The sequence below is a fragment of the Pelodiscus sinensis genome, chromosome 3 (genome assembly GCF_049634645.1).
Source record: "Pelodiscus sinensis isolate JC-2024 chromosome 3, ASM4963464v1, whole genome shotgun sequence".
In the NCBI taxonomy this organism is placed as follows: Eukaryota; Metazoa; Chordata; order Testudines; family Trionychidae; genus Pelodiscus; species Pelodiscus sinensis.
The window spans coordinates 89,820,090-89,835,428 of record NC_134713.1 but is presented as its reverse complement, the minus strand read 5'-3'; the positions used below and the strand labels follow the sequence as shown (position 1 = coordinate 89,835,428).

Genomic DNA, 15,339 nt, shown 5'->3' with positions numbered 1-15,339 from the left:
ATTCTTCCTTTTATCCATGGCTGAATGCCCAAGTAGAATCTAAAAGTCCAAATGTATTTTCCAGAAAGATATGGGTTATCGGTAGTGCCCTGCGCAATAGACTTCTATCCTCATTTCAGGGAACTAGGTTGTAAACATTGAAGGTTATGTCTCAGCTCTTGCTATGGATGTTAAGTTTGCCCCTGTAGTTGTTTCACTTCCACTACCTATTGTTTGGTAAAACACAGGGAATTCTTTGGGAGCAGAAGGGTAGAGTAGGCTTTGCCTTCTCTTTCAGTCCATTGGGAGCAGCGCTCTGGAAGAGGGCAATATATAAACTGTCTGCTCCTTTACGACAAGGGGAAACACAAGAGAAGAAAGCCAGGACTAGAGCTCCAACCAGAAAGGTCCAGACCTGGCAGATTTGGGTAGAGTGGACCAGTGTAGAGCAAAGCTGTGTCTCACAGAAAAACAAGGACTGAATATGAACCTGTATGTCATCACTATGAACTTTATTTTGGAGACACACTGGTCCATTGTTTGTTTGAACAATTATGTTATTAAGGACACTGAGGATTGTTTGTACCCTTTCTATTATTAAATTAATCCTGGGTAAGGATGCTGTTAGGGACAGAAGAGAGACTTGCAGAGGAGAGGGGGAGAAGTGTTTAAACAAGCCCATAAATAGGGGATTAACAGGCGCAGGGTGTCTTAAAAGTGACCCCTGGCCACAAGGGGCTGGCTCAGTAAGCAGCCACCTCGCTACAAGTCTGAAGGACAAACCCCTGATAGTGCACTTAGAAAATCTGTAACACATACTTCAGATACTTCGAAGTGATTGTAAGGGTCTACATTTCTTTTTCTTGTTTTTGCTAAAAATGCAACATGTCTTTTTTTGTAATACACATCTCTGTAAAGCTTTAAGAACGCTGTAAAAACATTAATTCATCTTCAACATTTCATTAAGCTTTCCTAATGCTCCTACTGCCATGGCATCACGGAAGTGTCATCTCCATTCCACAGACACAAACTGAACCACAGAGATTAAGGGTGTGATTCTTACTCACTGGGTGTATTACCTTGTTTTCCCAGGAATCCCAATGAAATCAGTGAGCCTGCTCCTGGAGCAAAACAACACTCATCACGAAAAAAAGGCATTAGAATAGATCCTAACTGATTTTCTCTTGGTAAAACTGCATGTCAGGGCACAGCCCTATTACAGGTCAGGAGTTCCTGGCTCCCCATCCCATGTTTAATCTAATAGACTGTGCTGCCTTTTAGGTCTCCTGCTCTTGACAAATGCTGTCTAGAAACTTAAAGAAGCGGAAACCTTTCATATCTTTAATACTGCTGGTAATCAAAGTGTACAGAGATACACTAGTTTGCTTGAAATAGTTTCAATGAGCATGTCAGGGCCTTAACTGAAGGCATAATGAAGTCAGTCAGATCCTTTCCAAAGACTTCAGTAGTGAATCTGAAACCAAAACCTGTGCAATACAACTTAAAAATTGAACAGAAACCTCCCCTAATGCAGATTAAGTCACTCCAGAAAGAAGCATGACTCAGAAAAGATATAGGAGACAATAAGACTGGTTCCCATTCAGAAATATAACTTTTCTCCACTGAAAGAGTATTAACAAAAACAAAACACAAAATATTATAGTTACATACATAATGTTTTAATACAATGGTCCATATTTCATTAGGGATTTAACATAGCTTAGTTAAATGTAGAAGTGGTCAAAATGCAGCTCCCATTTCTACAATGCTGCCTGTGATGTTAATAATTTCTAATGTAGACATCTCAGATTCCAGCATACTCCATTAGCTGACTCGTGGTCTCCGTTAGCCACACTTTATGTCAAGACAATCTTCTCAGTTTTACACAAATTATGAGCCAGGTTCCAATGCCTTTATATGTACCAAACTGCACCTTACAAAATAAGTCAGTGGAACTGCTTGTGTAGTAAGGTCGGACTCAACATAAAAATATTACATTCTGGCTTTGTGTTGTCCCATGTGCTTCTGGCCCACATCCTTCAGTTAGACAAAGATCTGATGAACCTGAGCTTACATCAGTCTCAGGTTTGTATGCCAAGCCAGTACATACAATATATTTTGAATACCACAGTTAGACTCTTATGAATCATATATATTTAGGACATTAATCAACTTACGATCTGTAATAATTTTATCAAAAAGCATTCCTTTTCTCCATATAGGTTTTGATGCATCAGAAACTAGTGCATCAAGGTAGTACTTCTCTAAACCATACTGACGAAGGTTAGCTCTGATATTCTCATCTGGTCCTCTCCACTTCTGATTCTTTCTGCTAGCCTTGCCTGCAATCAAATAAAAAAGGCATAATCTAAGACAGCAGTTTTCTACTGTGGTCCACAGACCCCTGAGGTTTCTTAGACTAGGACTAAGATTTCCAAAGGGGTCCACAAATGAATAAAAAGGTTAAAAACCAATTATCTAAAGCATATTAGATGTGGACAAAGTGGTCTGTTTTTCCATAGCAAGCTGTGCCCCCTGCTTGCTATGCTCACCAACCCTCCCCTCGTGGGGGGTAGGCAACCCCAACTCCCCCTCCCCCACCAGGGAGGGCTGGGCTATGGCCACACCAGCCCGGGTCCCTTCTCTCTTCCACCCCCCTCTCCAGCCTGGGTCCATTCTCCCTCCTTCTCCTGCCAGTCCGGGCCCTTTTTCCCCTCCACCACTGTCGCTCCAGCCCAGGCTCCCCCTTCTTCTCCCTATCCCACCAGCCTGGACCTCTTCTCTCTCCCCCTCCCACGTGACTCAGGGTCCCTTCTCCCTTCCTCCTCGCCAGGCCCTTTTTCTCCCTCCTCCCACAACCCTGACCTCCCTACTCCCAGCTGCAATGCACACCAAGCCCAGAGGCCAGGGAGGCGCAGGAGTACCTGCCCGCCCCACATGGGATACAGTGAAGCACAGGAAGTGCCATGTGCACGCAGCACTCCAGGGCACTGCAGCCTGCTGAGATAGGGAAAGCAGCAGCACAGGAGGCCCCTGTCCTGACCTCTCCCCTGTAAGGTCCCCACCTGTGCTGCTCCCTGCCCCAGCACCCAGGGCTGGCCGCTCACCTGCTGGGAGCAGAAGCAAAGGAGCAGATAAGTCAGTGCACCGGGTCAGTCAGTGCACCATGCTCCTGCTCCCAAAGAGCCTGGCAGCAGTGGACCCCCAAAGACCTACTGCTGGCACATAAACCTGGCTGGGAGCCCCACTCCTAGTGCCTGTCCCTGGGCTGTTATCCTGAGCATCGTACACTTCTCCCTCGCCCCTGGGCTGTCATGGCTGCAATGTGGGGTCTACCAGGTACTGTGCCATGTTTCTGTGCATTGAAAGCCCTGTGAGGTGGGGATAGAGGAAAGGGATTGGTTTAAAATAGCAATTCCAAGTGATGAGGGGAAGCAGCATTGTTGGGCTTGAGCTGGGAGAAGAGGGAGGGAGGACAGAGGGAAGAGGCAGGAGGGACAAAGCATGACGTGATGACATCACTCTGTCGTCTCACAGGAAAAACTTTAATATATAGAGAGATAATACCATCTAGCTCTCATATAAATACTTTTCAACAGTAGATCTTACAGTACTTTATAGGATTCAGTGGCTGCCTCAAATAAAATCTCGTCACCATGCTTGTTCTACTTATTGTGGAAAGTTGCTGTCTGGATTAGCTTAAGTATCAGAAGTTATTCTATTCAAATCGTCTATTTCAGAGTTACGTTATTCCTTAAATGCACATGAGAGGAAGAATACCTCCTCTGCTTAACAGAGGTACTGTGAGGAAAGTTTACTTCTTAATGTTTACAAGGCACTTATGTTATGGTAACACACACCACATAAAACTATTCATATATCTAATTTAATCTACATAAGCATCTTACAGAGTAGTAAGAATATTGTTAAAACTCTGGGTTTTGAAAGCTTCTATGAAAATAACTACTGCATGACAAAAAAGGATGGTGCCACCAATACTAGAAGTGGTCGATTGTTTTTAATCCATTTGGTAGACTGACTAATCTTTTATCCCAATTAAACATAGAATGCAAAAAAGATTCAATAAAACCTGAGATTCAAGGGCTAACAGGCATTTCTCACTATGGAATGGGTTTTAACAGGAAGAGAGAACATATCTGTATCTAACTTTAATAAGAAGATAACTTTGTCATCTTGAATATTTACAAGTTATGACATTAAGTTCCAATGAATATAGTAGTAATACTGAATTCTACTACTTTAAATTACACTGTCAATATAACTAGGCACTCTACAATAAAGTTTTATGATTCTAAAAAAGTTCAAAAAAGTTAAACAGTTTTTAGTAACAAAAAGAGGCAATACAAACTGGTATTGAAGCCAAAATGCTCAAAGTATTAGTAAGTTTAAACCCACTGCAAAGAAAACACCCGTCTCACAGTCCAACTCCTCCCCATTCCATAACAGTTAAGAAGGTTGGATAGGACCTCACTATGCTTGACCCCATGGCTCTGGGGCATCAGTGTTAGCCAAATCTACCTGCTAATCTTATCACTAAACTGAACCATATCAGGCATTGCCACTCCAGGTAACATCACTCAGAATGTCTGTAGGATTTGCAGTTAAACTAGTTATAGTATTAGAAAACATTAAAATAAAAAATAATCCCATATTTATAGTTTAGTGACCTTTAATATTCAGAATATTGCCTAATCAGAATATATTTGTAAATGAGTCAGTGCATATCATGGATAGTTCACAAAACACTGTGAAGAGGAACACTCCTTTCATAGCTGGCTCTACTAGTACCTGCTATCAAAGATCATTCTAACTCTCCAATATTTAAGTAAATTGTTCACAAAGAAAATATACAACATACCTAATCCATGGACAGTGTTATAATCTATATCAGTACCACACACATATGCTCCAAAATGTGCTGAGGATATAAGAAGGCCACCTGCAAAAAAAATATAAAATGTACTGTATGCTGTCATGACATACCTGAGAGTCTATTTTGAGGAACATGAGAAATTTGAAAGCAAAGTACCACTCCTGGTTACAATTAGATGGCAGTTGCCCTTTTCTAGTTATAGTTAGAAAAATAATATTACTATGAGGCCCCTCTGCACCAACACTATTTTCCCATTTATTCTCCTCGCTGTACCTTAGTTTAACTTTGTAGGCTGATCATAGGGTATGCTCATAAGGATGCCCATTTCTGCAAGGCTGGCATCCACTCCCATGTATTCAAGTGTATTGATGTTGTGGAATGTGAGCTAGCTTCACGAGATAACACTTGGCAATAGCCAAGATAATGACTTTGATAATGGAATGGCAGATATGTAGTAGAAAAAATCCTGTTTCTTATTTTTAGTGATATGTTAAATATTATAAGACAATTAAATGGTACCAGTTCAAAAATCACTTGTCTCTAAGTTTTCAACTTAGCCCTAAGGTTACCTAAAGTAAAATATTAAGAGTGGTAAAAATATTATTCTCAGGTTTTTCTAGTCTACTTTGTCCATTTCACAGTACTTTGGGCAAATTCAATGTCCATGTTTGTGGGAATGCTTCACATAGCAATGAGAGAACAACTAAAATATTAGGAAAGTATAACTGTAAAAATGATTTAGAAATTATTTCAAGTACTGCATCTGACACTGATACTTGTACTTTTTACAGCTAGATTTTAAATTGGCAGTATCCCTTTAAAGTTAATTAGCAGGGCTTGACAAAGTATTGAATCTACTCACCCAGGGCTAGTAGATTTCAGCTGGGTGCCCTGTTCATTTGTGGCACGTGCATGCACAATGCGGGTCTTGCGCATGCACAGTGCGGTGCTGGCGAGTGGCTTTCGCAGCCGTTCGTCAAGCCTTGTTAATTAGTATGGGCAGAATGAAGATAGTTTATTTCCCTTAGCTATTTTGATGAATAGGAGACTACGTTAGCATTTTTCCTGGGTATATAACACTTTTTCCTTTTACTATGTCAATGGTGTCCTTAGTTTTTGTTGCAAGTAAAATAAGCATTTGTTTCACTTTAGTGTTGTGATATGGTAGCTTAGTGAAAAGCTTATGTATTATTTACCTTTGAAATTATACTACATTTGAATGGTACATAAAAGGGATTCAAGTGTTTCCTCCCTGCCCTGAACAGCTTCCAAAAAGAAGGGAAGAATGACATTAGCGTATCTCCAAAAGAAACTACATTGTTGGGTTAAATTATTACTAAGGAAAAGTCCATGACAGTAAGTCTAACATAACAGCACAAGGCCTTACATTGTAATTACAGACTAAATCCTGGACCTGCAACTCACAGAGATGAGTGATTAGATATACGGATCATCACATTTTAGCGAGTGCAACAGTTCCAGAAGAATCAACAACTCCATGTGAGTAAGGGGTTCACAATTTGACTCTCTGTGCAGATAAGTTTTTCACTTTAGCTGTAATGTGAAGAGGAGTTTCACACAGCTACATTCATCAACTGCTAATCATCACCATATATGCATTCTTAACATGCATTAAATATCTATGCTAAATATGCCATTTCATTTATAATGAAATTCAAATGAAGTAAAAATGAGGAGAAAAAATAATTGTTCTCCACTTTTCATTGTTAATTGGAACTAGGAAAAACAAGGTTACTCACCCTAGAGGAGTCACCTGTTTCCCTTCTTGATTAATCCCTCTGAACAGTTGCTTTGTAACTTTAGTTTTTATTTAAACACAAGTATTGTAATTATATTAATCTGACAAGAGTAGCAGAAGACAAGCCTAAACGAATTCACTTTACCTTCCCAAAAACACTGGCAATCTATGATTGGGATAAAAAACAAGAACAAGGAAGAAGTTCTTTCTGAAAAGATGATAGTGTGGACTGAAAAAAAAAATCTAAGTAACCACATGAGCTAGATTATAGTACAAAACATGAAACTAACAAATGCTTTGTATCAACTGAAAACACTGAGGGACTATAGTCAGGATATGTTCCAAGTCACATTTACACATAATAAAGAGAATCAGTCTTACAACTTCCCCACAGTCCCATGCTCAAATTCTTGAGGACCTACTAACATTCATTCTCTGGATCCTTTCTGCCAGTTAAACACACACTACCTTCCCCCTTTCTTCCATACTAACACAGCTACCTTTAGATCATTTCTTGTTCCCCTAGGTTCTTTTGCACATCTGATCAAAGCTTAGTGAAATCCAGGTAAGCAACATCCACTGCCCTCCATCTATATCCTTTGAAAAAAACTGATGAAATTATCTTTACATAATCTATTTTTATGCACTTCAGTGGCACATCCTGAAATGTAGACTTCTCCATTTCAAATTCAAACAAGATCCAGGAAGGAGTACTTCACAAATGATCCAATAAATGGAATAAAAGCTCCCCCTACTGACTTGTCAGAGGGGGGGAAAATAACCCACCTCAGCCACAGAAAGAAGTGCACAATTTTGTTACTTAATTTCCCCAGGACAAGGAAGAGCTCATTATTTCCACCCTTAAAGAATATATAATCTTTCTTAAAAGTTCCTACAATGATGTAGGAGTCTAATATCAAATTTCATATAATTTAGGAATCTAAATTCTATTGAAAGTTAGTGACACTTTGGATCTTCAACAGTTAAATAACTTCTGAAAATGGGACTAAGGGACTTTTAAAATATTACCCAAGGTAAATAAAGAATTAAAAAGCTATTTTGGGCTACATTTTCAGCAAATCTACCCAGTCCTCCTGAAGTTATAGCCACTTCCCTTGCAGGACTCTGGGACATAACTAAGCAGCTGATTTTATAATTATTCTTATTCATACTGTAGCAGCACCTAGTCATGGAACAGGACTTCACAGTGCTAAGCACTGTACAAACAAACAAGAAGTCCCTCCATTAAAGAACTTACTTTTCACACACACACACACACACACACACACACAATATACATAAAGCAAGCAATATTCAATTTTCCAACTTTTTTTCAGCAGTAGAAAAAAATACCTGTTCCAACAAATGGATCAAACACGACATCATTTGCTTTTACTCTCCCATGATTTGCCATAATAAAAGACAAGCAGGCATCCATGCTTGTGTTCCCAATAAAATGTCTCCTTTTTACACTGTATGACTCAATAAGCTCCCTTTGCCCATCCGCAATCTGTAGAAACATTTTTAAAAAGTCAATGGGACGTCCTTGGATGTAACAGTAAGAAGACTAATATACAGCTTTAATTATACTACATTACAAACAGAAAACCAGGCATTCTTCATTGAATATCATGCCACCTGAGTTGAATCCATTGAAAAAAACAGAAATGAGACTTTTCTATCAAAGAGTTGGGCTATTAGTAAAATGCCCAGACAAAAGCTGCATCAAGACAGATTTCAGGGTTGAGGCTATACACCAGTTATAGGGATGTTGCAATTACTAACCCTTAATAATGTCAGCTCCCTTTGGGGCACCCCCTTGTGACCTGAGTTCATTCTACATGCCCCCACCTTCAACCTTCTTCCTTCCTTTTCAAGGCTCCCCTAACAACCACAAAACTGATCAGTCCTGCAGGCCCTTCTGACAGGGCTTTCCCTCTCCAACCTTCCACACAACACAAAAAAGATATATAAAAACATTAAGCAATTACCCTACTAGCCTTAAGTCTCTGCCCTCAGGTATCACCAAAAGCCACTGCCAGGATTGCTTTCTTTGGCAGTCCTTGAAATTCTCTTATCCCTCCTCCTTCTATTTGACCCCATTCAGATGCACCTCCTTAGGAAAGAGGGTAAGGCTTCTGGCATGTAAGGCACTGCATCTGGGAGTGAGCTTGGGGAGGGATAAAGCCATGCTCCAGCCCAAGCTGCAGTGTTTACACAGCTAATTTTAATGCACTAGAATGAGCACCACTAACATAAGTCTGTAGATATGAGCTGAGAGACTTGCTCAGATGCACTGCAAACATACCCTACACGTGCAAAGCACCCAGTTACATACAAAAAATTGGAATTAAAGTTAAATGTAAAACTATTCAAATACACTAATGTATGAAAATGCCTGGCTACGCACATAAACCACTTTAAGTTCTACATTAAGGTACCATCTACACTAGTTTTCCAGCCATGTTTAAATGCTATTGAAAGCAAATTGTCTTCAAACCAGAACTTGCTGAAAAATAGCAAACATTTTTAATGGAAATGTCAACTATTCCGATTCTAAAAATGTGGACAGAATCAACAAGGCACAGGATAACATTATTCTTTCACTACCTCCCAGCATAGTTTGATCCAATACAAACTGGCTGGCCAAACTACAGAAGCCTAGTTTTGATTCTACTACGTTTAAATATTGAAAAAAGCCAGTACTGATGGGACAATAACTTCAGGCCTCTAACGATGTTACAGCAATTCAAAGCCCTCCCTACATTACAGATAAATGTGGACAATACTCTTGGTAGCTGCCAGCTAATCAAGTTGCTAGCAGTCCAGGCTGTCTCAATTATTTTCTTACAATCAGATCTTAATTATTTGGTTGGGGGCATGTGCATTTATCACAATTTGTGTAAACAGGTTGACTGGTCTTCCTTCCTTCTAATTGTCTTTGCACAAGGACATCCAAGAGCACATTTCCCTAGGTACTTCTGGTTCTACCTCTGAATGCTCTATCTTTGCTAAAGCAGTCCAAGGGACTAGTTCAGATTTCCCAGGATTCACTGATACAAATACAGTTAGGTAGCATGATAGAATATTGATACACCATTGTGATTGAAACATGGCGATGTTGTGAAAGACACTGCTGTATGAACTACGGATGTCATTGTGCAGACAACCACATGGTTAACCAATCACCCGGGGCTGATCAGTTAATCTCATCAACTACACCATTCCGCCCCATTTCTGCCTCTGTATTAGGGGCATCAAGGGCAGTTGTTGGGGGGGGAGGGGACAGAGAGGGGGAGAGTGGGAGGCAGTGCCTGGGAAGAGCTGGCTCTCCATGAGCACTGGATCCGCGTTTCAAAGTGGCAGCACCGCACAGAGCTCAGTATTGGCTCCATGAGGCACTGCTGCTTTAAAGTACCCTGTCTTCCTCCTCCCATTGCTGCGGGGGGAAGAGGATTGACTAGTTGACTCGACTATCCGATAAGCAATTGCTTATCGGACAGTCGACTAGTCCATAACATCCTTAGTGGGGGCTCTCTGGGAGTGGGTCCGGGAGCAGAATGGCTGACTATTGAATAATCGCGTAACTGCTACAATTTCATGCAGTTACACAACTATTCAATTACACAATAGCTAACATCCCTAGTTTGAACACAAGTCAAATGACATTTATTTGAACATGGATCAGATTAATTATGTTCCAGCCAGTTTAAAAAACATGGCAATACTTGAAATATAGTGTTTGACGGGGCCAAAATCCAGCAATTCCAATGTTCTTCTCTACAAATATTAACTTATGATTTATACTAATCCACAACTTCTGAGGTTCCAGGCTGCAGATATATGGACCCATGGCAAATAAATTTTGGGGAAATTTTACTTTTCTTTGTATCCCACCTACTGAAGTGTGGGGATACTTTGATTTCTTATGGTGGGATAAAACAGCCTCAGGTATGCCCTATTGGGATCCAGCATTTCAGCAAGTTATTCAGAGGGCCTGCAACAGCTAGGGTACGTCTAGATTACATCCCTCTTTCGACAGAGGGATGTAAATTAGACACTTCGAACTTGCAAATAAAGCCGGGATTTGAATTTCCCATGCTTCATTTGCATATTCGCATCATGGCACTCTTTCAAAAAAGTGCTATTTTGAAAATAAAACCGCGGTCTAGATGCGGTTCTTTCGAAAATAGAAGCCTTTTTCGAAAGATCCTGTAAACCTCAAATAGCGCCTTTTTGAAATTTAAATCCTGGCTTCATTTGCAATTTCGAAGTGTCTAATTTACATTCCTCTGTCGAAAGAGGGATGTAATCTAGACACAGCCCTAGAGAATAGTGCTTTAGCCATGCACCTCCCTCCATATGCCTTTAGGCATGCATTGTTCTTTACTCTGGGGGTAGCACAGAGAGGCAGGGTAGTACTATTAAGCATATATTATGCCTTGCAGAAACTTGCCCCAAATATTTGGACTGATGAATTAATCTGCCTTTTTTTTTTTTTTTTTTTTAAACTTACAATAAAGATTCACAGAATTCTGTGCTACCACTCTACTATATATCAGGCGTGGGCAAAATATGGCCGATGGGCCAAATTGAGCCCACCAAACATTTGCCTCTGGACCACCATGACCCTTCACTATGTCCCACAGCCTAGCGGGGCACTCAGGCACCCTCCCTGCCTGCTTAGGCTCTGGCTACGCCACTCCCCAAACACCCCCATGGTCAGCTGCTGGGGTTAGTGTGTTTCTGAACATCCCTTGAGGGGAGAACAACATCGGGTCTCTGTGCAACTGCCCCCATCCCTAGCACCATCCTCACAGCTCCCACTGGCCAGAAACTAGTCAATGGGAGTTATGGAGCGGTGCTTGCGGGTACAGGCAGCAAGCAGACACCTGCTGTCCCCTATCCCAGAGACACATTTGCCCTAGCAGCTCAGAAGCTAGCAACTTTAGACAGCGTGGGGCCATCCAGGCATGCAAGCAGCCTGCCTGAGTGCCCCGCTGCACCATCCGTCAGCAGCCACCTACGATAAGTGCCTCCTAGCCAGAGCCTGCACCTGGCACCCCCCTCTACACCTCAATCTCCTAGTCCCAAGTAACAACCCCTGCCTGGACCCAAACTGCCTCCCAGACCCCGAACCTAAATCCCTGCCCAGAGCTTCTGCCACTGAACCAATATTCTTGGAATGAACCCTTGCAAAAGATACTGCCCATCCCAGCGGTATAGGATGGCATAAACAACTAGCAATGGTTTAAAAAAAAAAAAACACCAAGCAGTGAATTTATCTTACTTTTATTTCTTTAAAACTTTAAATTTTCTTTATTTTTTTAGAAATTAAATGCAAAATTAAATAATGATGCTAGAAACTCTTTTCTGATTATGCTAAATATTAAGAAGTAACATAGTTTTTCCACTCACCCATCTACCAAAATATGAATAAAGAGGTTTTTGTGGAATGTTGTTAGGGTCCATTCCATAATCTTCCAGTATCCAGAAGATATGTTCTGGCTTTTTTAAATTCACTTTCCCGTCAAATGGCAGAAATCCCAGAGCCTGTATAAATAGGAAAAACAAATTTTAAACTTCCCGAGACATATTTTTAAATAAATCAGGACAAAAAAAGCAAAATGTATTGATTAAGAAGGCATTAAAAGTTACCAAAAAATGGGAAGGAAACAAAGAAGATTGAGTTTGTACTCTTTACCTTCTTGCTGATGTACAAAGAAAGTCTGAATGGTTTGGGATAGAGGATAGGTCAGGAGCCATTGTGTTTATTATTAAATGAGCACCTCTTACTTCTAAAGAGACCTAGTGTGAATACTAATTATGGAATTTTTAAACTAAAATGTTTTTTCAAGTCGAGACAAAACATACCAGCTCTCGGTAAAGACTATGGCTACACTAAGTATCTTGTGTTAAAATTCAGTCATATTACATGCAGCCATTTAAAAAAATATTCTGGCCATAAGAGGAAGAGGAGAAAGGATTCCTGTTCCAACTCCCTTGTGTGTGACAACTGAAGGAGTTTTGACCGAACTTCCTCACTGCAACCCAACACTACAAAAATTAGAATCACCATTAATAGTGAACATTTCAATAAGCTAAATAAAACAGGTGGTTATAAAGACTACAGAACATTTTGCATAAGTACAGTATTCACTATTTCTCTACAAGATCATGAGAACAGACAAAAATTAACATTAATTTACCAATTCTTCTAGATTAAAACACTATTCTAATTATGAATACACAGCATGGTCCAGCAAAATAGGTTCAGGACTAGGAATCAGAAGACTATTTCCAGCTCTGCTGGTAACTCCTATCACATTGGGCAAGACCCTTAAGTCAAAGTTTTCAAACATAAATGCCTTAAGTAAAGGCACCTGAAAGTGGCCAGATTTCCAGAGGCGTTGTGGCCAGAAATACATTGCCCAACTTTAGCTATCCAAGTTTGAACATTTTGGCCGTAATACATTTGTGCCTCAGTATCCCTGTCTGTAAAATAGGTAGAGTCATGTGTGTTTTTCTTCATAAAAAGATTTGGAGAGAGATCTACTAGGAAAAGTAACAATGATGGATTTTCAATAGATTTTAAGTGAGTTAGGCCCACTCAATGTCAAACAGATTAGAGTGAAAACCCTTTTGAAAATCCCAGCTCATGTGTAAATGCATTAACACTGCAGTACTCATATGAATAAATTAAGCAGAAAATAAGATTTTTAAAAAAAACACACTTACATCTATCCTTTCAATTTTCTCCTCTTGCGTCAGAGTTTTGTTAAATGCATGAATACATATTTTGTATGTTGAGTCTGATTGCAGATACGGAACCTAAAATTTAAAAAAAAAACACCTTTTGGTTAGTACAAACTGCAATACTATCCTGTATGACTGTGAAAATAGTAGCTTTGATTTTTACACACATACCATCTTCTCCAGTGGGTAGTTCTTAAGAGATGTATGCAGCTCCTCTGCAGATTTTCCCTGACCCCACAGTTCAAATATAGACCTGGAAATTCCATGATTAGAAGATCGCTGTTAGTGAAGAAAATGATACCTTATAAAATAAACACCAAATTTCATAGTAAGTGTTTCACACTATTCCATGTTGAATGTTTTCTTTTTTAATATATTCAAGCCCTTATACAAGAAAGTCTTGAATAGGGTTTTTTTTTTTTTTAATTGTGATCTCAGTGACCCGTTCCATTTAAGTTTCTCATGTTGACCTGGCTAACACTGTTGATATATTTAAAAAAAAATCCATTTAACTATTTTAGTTAAAACAATTTTAACAAAAACAAACCTGATTTTAAAAAACTTGAATGCTTAACTAAATTAAAAAATCCATGTGCTTGTTTTGTTAAAATATTATATGATTGCTGTTGAAGAAAAAAATCCAGAATACGTAACATTGTTGTTTTAGTTAAAAAAAAAAAAAGTCTGTCTGGTGTTATTCTCCTAATATAGCATGGCAAGAAAGTCCTCCAAATATTAATGATTAGCCTGTTGAGTTGGAGATAGCTCACCTCCCAATGACTTCATAAATATCTTCGTCAATTACCTTTGGTAAAGGAAATAACCAATCATTCATTTTCTGATATAGCTGTAAAACTAATTGAAAATTTTTCAAAATAAATCAGTTTAAAAATGTATAGTGTGTACCTTCTAAAAATGAAACTTACATCTATTTCTGAGTTGTGAAGATTATGTATTAAGGTTATAAAAGCCACAAGAACACACTTTTATGTAGAAAACCATGATTAAATTGAGTCTTCCTGACTAGTAGTTTAAATCATATTTAAATCAACTTGATTTAAATCAAATCCACCCTGTTTGAAGTAGAGTACAGTATATCCCGAGCGGAAATACAACTATATTTTCAATATAAAGACACTTTTGCATAAGTAAATTCATAGCATGGCATAGGTGAAACTGAATATACGATATAACTGGCAGTCAAAAAGACATAAGGCTTCCTTTTCAGCCCCCTTATCATTGAGTCTGGTCTGAAAGATGACATATAATGGACACAACCTTACACAAATTGTGGAAAAACATATAGGGCTGTATCCTCCCCTCTGCTTCTACCAGCATTCTACCAGCAGAGACAAAACAAGATGACCTTCTCTTAAGAAAGGAAGGAAGTAGGTCCCTAGAACACTTTCCCCTCCCAAGGGCCACTGGATGACTCTTGGAAACAGCTCCAGATTGAGGACTAATCATTCAGGAGGGGAAGAGTAAAGCCAGGGAGCAGCTATTCCTTACCACTTCTTTTTTAAATTCAGTTTTTAACTTTTATCTATCACCACAGTAACTACTGTCACCTACAACTGATATAAAAATAAAAATATTCCCAAACACATTAAAAAAAATCTCTCCCCTTTCTCCTTCAAAAGAGTCACTAACTTCACATGATACGGGTCAACCATGGTGTCCAAACAACTTTGCCCTCAGATTGTTAATGTGAAGAAATAAGCAATGTACTCTGTGATGAAGAACACAGGCAAAGGCTAAAAAGACTAGAAACTAACAAATAAAGATGGATTATTTTCAAGCAATTATATCTCATTTAAAAATGTACACACGTTCCAATTTTCAACACTGAAGGCAACTCCATCTATTATATATTTTCAGAGTGTTTGTGAATGTGTTTGTGCAAAATAAAGTCATACTTTGCTAACAACATTAAAATTGCATCTCCTATTCA

At 39.2% G+C, this 15,339-nt stretch overlaps 1 protein-coding gene across 6 annotated transcripts in view; it reads right to left on the bottom strand.

The window, feature by feature from the left end:
• Positions 1 to 15,339, bottom strand: part of TRMT11 (tRNA methyltransferase 11) — a 51,433-nt gene that overhangs the window by 27,858 nt on the left and 8,236 nt on the right. For 4 of the 6 annotated variants that reach the window (XM_025179656.2, XM_075924115.1, XM_014581727.2 and 1 more), the window contains exons 4-9: positions 13,560 to 13,641; positions 13,371 to 13,463; positions 12,051 to 12,185; positions 7,986 to 8,142; positions 4,859 to 4,939; positions 2,157 to 2,321 (exon numbers count right to left, since the gene is read on the bottom strand). In XM_025179656.2, the coding sequence (XP_025035441.2) occupies positions 2,157 to 2,321; positions 4,859 to 4,939; positions 7,986 to 8,142; positions 12,051 to 12,185; positions 13,371 to 13,463; positions 13,560 to 13,641 (713 nt within the window). Of the gene's footprint in view, positions 1 to 2,156; positions 2,322 to 4,858; positions 4,940 to 7,985; positions 8,143 to 12,050; positions 12,186 to 13,370; positions 13,464 to 13,559; positions 13,668 to 14,158; positions 14,194 to 15,339 lie in introns of all 6 variants that reach the window. The other 2 variants (XM_014581728.3, XM_014581729.3) reach the window with 2 other exon arrangements.